Source organism: Nansenia antarctica (assembly GCF_963989245.1).
Source record: "Nansenia antarctica genome assembly, chromosome: 3".
Classification (NCBI taxonomy): Eukaryota; Metazoa; Chordata; class Actinopteri; order Argentiniformes; family Microstomatidae; genus Nansenia; species Nansenia antarctica.
In genome coordinates, this window is record NC_137688.1 from 81325845 (window position 1) to 81333694 (window position 7850).

At 46.9% G+C, this 7850-nt stretch overlaps 1 protein-coding gene across 1 annotated transcript in view; it reads right to left on the reverse strand.

The window, feature by feature from the left end:
* Positions 1 to 2838: 2838 nt before the first annotated feature.
* znf704 (zinc finger protein 704) overlaps positions 2839 to 7850 on the reverse strand; it is a gene marked incomplete at its 3' end in the record, with an annotated part of 54708 nt that continues 49696 nt past the window's right edge. The window contains 3 exon segments of the mRNA XM_080527637.1: positions 2839 to 2953; positions 4590 to 4687; positions 5308 to 5442. Of these exon segments, the coding sequence (XP_080383763.1) occupies positions 2839 to 2953; positions 4590 to 4687; positions 5308 to 5442 (348 nt within the window).

Sequence of the window (7850 nt, forward strand, 5' to 3'; positions counted from 1 at the left end):
GAATCCGTTCCATGAATTGCAATGAGCCCTGTCCTCCGATTTCGACCTCTGCCAGCCTCCCCGGGATTGGATAGATAGAGTGTAGCTGACCCTCTCTTGGAGGACATTTAGCTTATTAGAAGATCAGAGCTACTGTACATAAACATACTAATATAAGACTAAATAGAAAAGGTGGAGTGAAATAATAAAAAGTTCTATAAATCGTGGGGGCGGAAGAAAATTGTGGAGTTGGTGGGTTAGCAAGTGAGTTTATAAGCTGGTGTTGGTCTGTGTACTTCTTGTTAGCTGTGTGACATACAGATAGGTAGATGGATAGATAGATAGATGCCTTCATATAGGTGTATTAAAACAGTGGAGAGAGAGAGTGTTATAGGTGATAACCAACCAGTATAACAGAGCTGGTCATGTGAACCACGCTAATGTGACTTGTGTTAGATCTAGGAGCTAATGCCTAGCTAACTAGCCTTTAGCTCCCAGGGCTAAACCCGGGTCTTTGTCACGTCCGTTCGTCCACCACTTCGCCGTGTCTGAGTCGACCTATAAGCTCCGCCTCCTGGGGAGGAAGTGGGTGGACAGACAGGGTTAGCTGCACCAGTAAGGTTGGCCCCAGGCCCTGTCCGTCACATCGTTTTAAGCCAATCACAAAGCTGCTTCCTATCGAAAAAGTCCAGAGTGCAGCACGAGTGACAGAGGAGTGAACGAATCGACCGCTTCCATATTTCTCATGGCCCCGCCCACTATTGGGTGTGACTAGATAGGGATACAAATAGTTTGACCCCCTCTCCCACACAAGACATCCAGGGCTTGGCGTGCAAAGACCTTAAAGTGACATTTTGGGCCAAAACTGAGTTATAATCTGTATATCAATGGAAAGCTCTATCAAGTGGAGAAATGAGATGACTGGGGGTCTAACTGCATTGAAACAAGGTGTAGGAACTACGACCTGTGTCAATACAACTGGCAACCAAACCGTTTTTGGTTTCGTTTTTTTGTTGTTTGTCGTTGTTTCTGTACAATTTCAGATGCTGTCCTTTTGGCTCTTTGTGTGCCAAGCCCTCGACACGGCTTTTTACAAGATACTGGCTTTGACAGCTGCTCATCCACACACCTACGGACACGGCCTCCGGTCTAGTATGGAGCGGAGCCCCCCTGGTGGTGCACGTGGGAACGTACCGCTAACGTACCGCTAACGTAGAGGCGACAATATTCAGACCCCCGGTGGGAGGGGGCGGGGCCAGGAGGAGGGTCATCTGTTTGTGGCAGTCATGGCCGACCCAGCCGATGGCCCCCTGAGTGTGTGTGTGTGTGTGTGTGACGTGTGCGTTTACAATTTTGACACACACACACACATACACACACACTTTGAGCAGTTGGCGAGCAAAAAACAGTCTTTGTAAATTCAGTACATCAAAAACAGATACAGAGAGGGAGAGAGAGAGAGAGAGAGAGAGAGAGAGAGAGAGAGAGAGAGAGAGAGAGAGAGACAGAGAACATTAGGGGGAAAATGGCACCGTTAAAAACAACAACAACAACAGCAACAACAACAACAACAACAACAGCAACAAAAGTTTTGGTTGCAAGTATATCATGTTACAAAAGGAAAAACAACTATTGACACAGGAGAGTCACTGTTGTAAATCACCATGGTAACTGTAGCTGCTGGTTCACGCTTTCCTTGATCGCATCCCTGAACGTAAAGGAGCCGTTGTCTGTAAACTGGATATAAAAGTGAGTGAGATAGAAAACAGTCTGGTTCAGTAGGATTGCTTGTTGTGGTGATACGACAGTGTTGCGGAAGGGGGAGAGCGGGAGGGGGAGGGGGAGGGGGAAAGGGGGTGTTGCTGGCAAGATTGGTCTCTTTATTCTCCCTTTATCATTATTTGTTGCATCGATCCCATCAATCCCATTTCTCCATTTCCACAAGAGGGTGCTGTTACGAAAACCCCCCTCCCTCCCTCCCTCCCTCTCTCCCTCCCTCTCTCCCTCTCTCCCTCCCTCCCTCCATCCTTCCATCCTTCCCACCCCTGCCCCAGCAAAGTCCCAACACGGCACTACAATCCCTGGATGGGGGGGGGGTGTAGGGGAGGGGGAGGAGGGAGGAGGGGAGGGGGAGGAGGGGAGGGTAGGGGGAGGAGGGAGGAGGGGGGTGTAGGTAGGGGGAGGGACCGGGGGTCCCAGTTAACTCTCCAGAAGACAGAGATGGACAGAGTGAGTACAGAGCCTGAAGGACGAAAACAAGGAGCTTTTTTCTCCTCCTCCTTTTTCACGGCGTCCTCCCAGAAAAGGTCAAAGAGGCCATTCTTCTCTGAGTAAAAAAAAAGAAAGACAAAAACAGCCTCTTTCCTGGTCCCGTCATGCTCGACAACGTTTCCTTTTTAAAACCAGAGCTTTACAAAAACATAGAAATAGACAATAAACCCAACCTAGAAAAGCAGGGGTCCTTTATTAAACGTTAGATCTGTTTTGTTCGGGGGGTTTTTTGCGTCGAGGGAGCTGCTGTGTGTTGTTTTTTCCCCCGGTCTTCCCGAAGAAGTTTCCGGAAATTTGGGGAGGCAGCTTTTTGGGGTGGGGTGGGGTAGTGGATTCAGAAGGAAAGGATGGTGGACAAAGCCTCGCCACCCTCCTCGGTCCTGGTTGGGGCCAAACGAGGGGGGCCACTGGAAGAAAAGGGGGGACGTAGAACCCGTAACCGGTAGAGGAAGAGACAGAAGCGTGACGTTGTTGGTTTAGTCAGAAGTCGAAGCGTGCGGATGGTCGGTGGTCGGTGTCAGACGGTGACGCCGCTTGGTTTCCACGGCGATGGGCACCTGGGGGTGGTAGAGGGGGGGGGTTGTACGCTCAGTCGGTAAACCTCTGGCAGGCTTTCTTCCAGCGGCAGGCCGTGCACCACATGTCCCGGTTCTCCATCCCGTACACCTTACGACACTTCTTACCCTCGCCACGGGACTTACGACTGAGAGAGAGAGAGAGAGAGAGAGAGAGAGAGAGAGAGAGAGAGAGAGGGAGAGGGAGAGTGGGAGAGAGAGAGAGAGGGAGAGGGAGAGGGAGAGAGGGAGAGGGAGAGGGAGAGAGAGAGGGGGGAGGAAGGGAGAGAGGGAGAGGGAGAGAGAGAGAGAGGGAGAGGGAGAGGGAGAGGGAGAGAGAGAGCGAGAGGAAGAGAGAGAGGGAGAGAGAGTGAGAGAGAGAAAGGGAGGGATGGAGTAAATGGTTAACAAGGACTAACAAACGTTCTCTGTCATAACGTAAGGCTTATCTGTTATCTGTCATAACGTAACACTCACGTCTGCTTTTTGAGGTTGTACACTACTGTTTGTGTCCATTATGACATTTAGCCCAATATTATCCTTAAAGGAACAGTGTGACAATTGTTGAAGTAACTAGTCACGTGTGAAAGCTGAATCTTGGGTATGCACGGGGCAAACTACAAGACTGCACCGTACGAACTCTGTAGATGAAAACTACATGGCTTTAATGACAGTACTACCATGTCAGTCCAAAACCTATTGTTGACTGTCTGATCAAAATAACTTTTCAGCGATTGAAAACTCTGATAGACTTCAAAACTGATAAATAATACATTAACACTAGAACAGCCACGAGTTAACAGCCAGGAGTTACTCACTTACTGTGAGTAAAGAAAAATGTTCTATCTTTGCACTCGATCAAATTTCAGGACCCTCCTTTCATGACTTCTCCTAGATATGTGCGTTCTACCACCCAGTATCCTTACATTTTCAAAATCACGTCAGGATAAGCTAGTATAAAGCTATTTTGCTGTTTTTCTGTGTCGGAAGCAGGCTAATTTACAAGCGGCCAACTAGTGGTCGTTGTGTGTAAATAGCAGCTTGAGCGTTGTAAAGAGGGGGTCATTTGACCGCTCTTTTAGCAGGTAAAACGTGTTAAAGTAGCACTGACTAACGCTAGTATAGCTTATGTGACTTACAGTATTTTGGTTATGAAATCATGTTTGACCTAGAAGACTATTCTGACAGTTGACAAAACTATGAGTGCGCAATGGCCATGGTTAGGGTTAGGGCAAGGCCAGGGTTAGGGTTAGGGCAAGGCCAGGGTTAGGGTTAGGGCAAAGCCAGGGTTAGGGCAAGGCCAGGGTTAGGGTTAGGGCAAGGCCAGGGTTAGGGTTAGGGCAAGGCCAGGGTTAGGATTAGGGTTAGGGTTAGGGCAAGGCCAGGGTTAGGGTTAGGGTTAGAGTTAGGGTTAGGGCAAGGCCAGGGTTAGGGTTAGGGCAAGGCCAGGGTTAGGGTTAGGGTTAGGGTTAGGGCAAGGCCAGGGTTAGGGTTAGAGTTAGGGTTAGGGCAAGGCCAGGGTTAGGGTTAGGGTTAGGGCAAGGCCAGGTTTAGGGTTAGGCCAGGGCGCAACATGTTGCTGGCTGGTCAGCTGGTTCCCTGTGTTGCCTTTACGTGCACACTCCCCAAGGTAGCTAGCGAGCTATTTTGCTAGCAAGCACGAAGGCTACCTTGCCCCCGCCACTATGTCGGCGCAATGCAATTGCAGTTTAGAAATGACCGACATCCACGACGACACACTGCCAGTCACCGCAGGTCAGAGGTCAAGGGTCAGCAGCGGGTTACCTGAGTGATCCTGACACCCTGGGAGGAGACGACATCACCGCGATGGTCTGGGAGCGCTGCTCCGCGAAGGCCTGGGTCTCGCTGTGGGGGGGGGACGCCTGGGAGACACACAACCAATCACAGCCGTCAGAACACGGAGAGAGGGGAATACACAACCAATTAGAGAGAGGGAAACAAACAACCAATCACAGCCTTCAGAACACAGAGAGAGGGAGAAACACACAACCAATCACAGCCTTCAGAACACAGAGAGAGGGAGAAACACACAACCAATCACAGCCTTCAGAACACAGAGAGAGGGAGAAACACACAACCAATCACAGCCTTCAGAACACAGAGAGAGGGAGAAACACACAACCAATCACAGCCTTCAGAACACAGAGAGAGGGAAACACACAACCAATCAACGGACGGAGAACAGACTTGAGAAACGAACATGAATCCAAACACAAAGTGAAGCTGATGGAAGAGGAAAGTGAGTGAGTTTGACGTGTGTGTGTGTGTGTATTGACAATGGATGCGTGTGTGTGCATGCGTGCATGTGTGTGTGTGCGTCTGAGTCTGTGTGTGTGTGTGTGTGTCTGAGTGTGAGTGTGTGTGTGTATTGACAATGAATGCGTGTGTGTGCATGCGTGCATGTGTGTGTGTGTGTGTGCACGTCTGAGTCTGTGTGAGTGTGAGTGTGAGTGTGAGTGAGTGTGTGTAGAGGGCTACGTACGGCGGTCCCAGTGAAGGTGACAGGGGGAGATTGCCAGGAGATGCTGAAGCCGCCGGAGCTGTGGGGGGTGAAGGAGGTGGAGGAGGAGTCCGCGGAGCCTGGGGTGGAGGAGGGGATGGTGACAGGGGCGGTGGCCTGGGGTACAAAACAGACAGATGAGTGTGTGTGTGTGTGTGTGTGTGTGTGCAGGGTTCCCACACCTTCTGAAACATCACATTCAAGCACCTTTCAAGGACTTTCAAGACTCAATTCCCTCAAATTCAAGGACCCAACACGGCATAGTTTGAGACAGAACTAGATGAGAATGTATATAATAGGAACTATCCGCTCACAGATTAAAATGAGAGGCTTGAATGTGTGAACACTAGATGGTCTCTTGCCTTCTCTACCACAGCACAGCAAAACAAGATATTGTGAAATATGTGTAAAGTTAAGCAATACAGAGAGGAGGAGCTAAGTAAAACATTTTTGAATATGTATATATTTAATTTTTTAGAGAGAGAGAGAGAGACGGGAATTCAAGCACTTTTCATGACCCATGTCTATTTTCAAAAACTTTTAAGACCTTGATTTTTTTTTCTCAAATTCACAAACTTTCAAGGATTTCAAGGACCCGTGGGAACCCTGTGTGTGTGGGGGGGGGGTGGTGATATGTGTGTGTGTGTGAGGGGATATGTGTAGGTGTGACTGTGTGTGTAAGGGGATTATGCTTGTGAGGGGATTATGTCAACAAATCATCAACACCTCCCATTCATCAGGAGTTTTCCCTGAAAATTGCAGTTATCAAGCCTTTACTAAAAAAGACTGGCCTAAACCCATTTGTACTGAATAACTACAGACCCATATCAAACCTCTCCAGTGTAGGAAACATAATTGAAATAGCTGCCCACGAACAACTTAGCAATAATTTGACCCTGAAAGATCACTTTGATGGCTTTCAATCAGGCTTTCGCCCCCTACGCAACAGTGAAACGGCTCTTATTAAGGTCCTAAATGACATTCGTAATGTGTAAACATTGATCTCAGTTTTAGTACTCAATGCTTGGCCCCCTCCTATTCAATCTTTACATGCTTCCATTCGGGACACATCATAAAAAAGAACAAAATTGCCGACCACAACTATGTGTATGACACTCAAATCTACATAGCCCTCTCAACGAACGACTATAGCCCCATTGACAATCTCTGTAATTGCATTGAAGAAATAAATACCTGGATGACACAAAACTTCCTCCAATTAAACAAGGACAAAACAGAGATAATTGTATGCGGTGCACCTAAAGAACAGGTCAGAAATCTTGGTGTAATTCAAGACTCCGATCTAAACTTCAACAGCCACATAAACTCGATAACTAAATCAGCCTACTATCACCTGAAAAACATAACAAGAATGAAAGGTTTCATGATCAAACAAGACTAAAAATCCATCCATGCATTTGTTTCGAGTAGACTTGATTATTGTAATGGTCTACTAAAAGGCCTATCTAAAGGGGCTGTTCTTAATTGCAGGTCATCCAAAATGAGGGTCTAGGGTCCTAACAAAAACAAACACATGACACCAATCCTGAGATCACTACACTGGCTACCAGTCTCTCAGAGAATTGAATTCAAAATCCTCCTAATTGCATACAAATCACTAAATGGTCTTGGACCAAAATACATATCAGATCTTCTCCCACCCTATATTCCAGCAAGGTCCCTAAGGTCAGCTGAGACTAATCAGCTAATCATTCCAAGAGTGAAAACAAAACACGGTGCAGCAGCTTTCAGTCACACTGACGCATGCTCCTGGAACAAACTCCCTGAAGAAATCAAAACCCTAAAAATATTTAAATCGAAGCTAAAAACCTTCATGGTTTGCAGCAGTTATGGAATGGAATGGAATGGAATGGAATGGAATGGACTTTATTTGTCATTGCTACAGTACAGGTACCAAACAACGAAATTTAGGAGGGGTGGCTCCCCTGGTGTTAGGAAAGGGGAAAAAAAAACATTTTAGAAAAAGCATAAAATCACAAGAAGGTAAGGAGCTGGTTTACATAAATAAAGGCTATGTACACAATCCACTGTACTATACTGCACAGATAGTCAGATAGTTATGATTAAACACAAACACTTCTAGTCTTTTATCCACAAACTATTGTCTTATTGAATGTTTTATCTATTTACTTCTTATATTTGCTTTTCTCTATTTACTTCTTATATTTGTTTTATTCATTGTCATTTTTATTTTCTTACTATGCTCCTCTTGCAGCATTTTTATAATCTTTGAATTGCTCCGGTTGTATGAAATGTGCTATACCAATAAACTTGCATTGCCTTGCCTTGCCTTGTGTGTGTGTGTGTGTGCATGTGAGGGGATAATGTGTACGTGTGTGTGTGCATGTGAGGGGATATGTGTGTGTGTGTGTGTGTGTGTGTGTGTGTATTATGAGTCAGTGAGAGAGAGAGAGGATGTATTCATGCTGTGTTGCCTATTAATCACCCAGACGGCGGCCAGCCACAGTGTCATTTGTCCTGCCACAGTTTCATAACGAACCGAA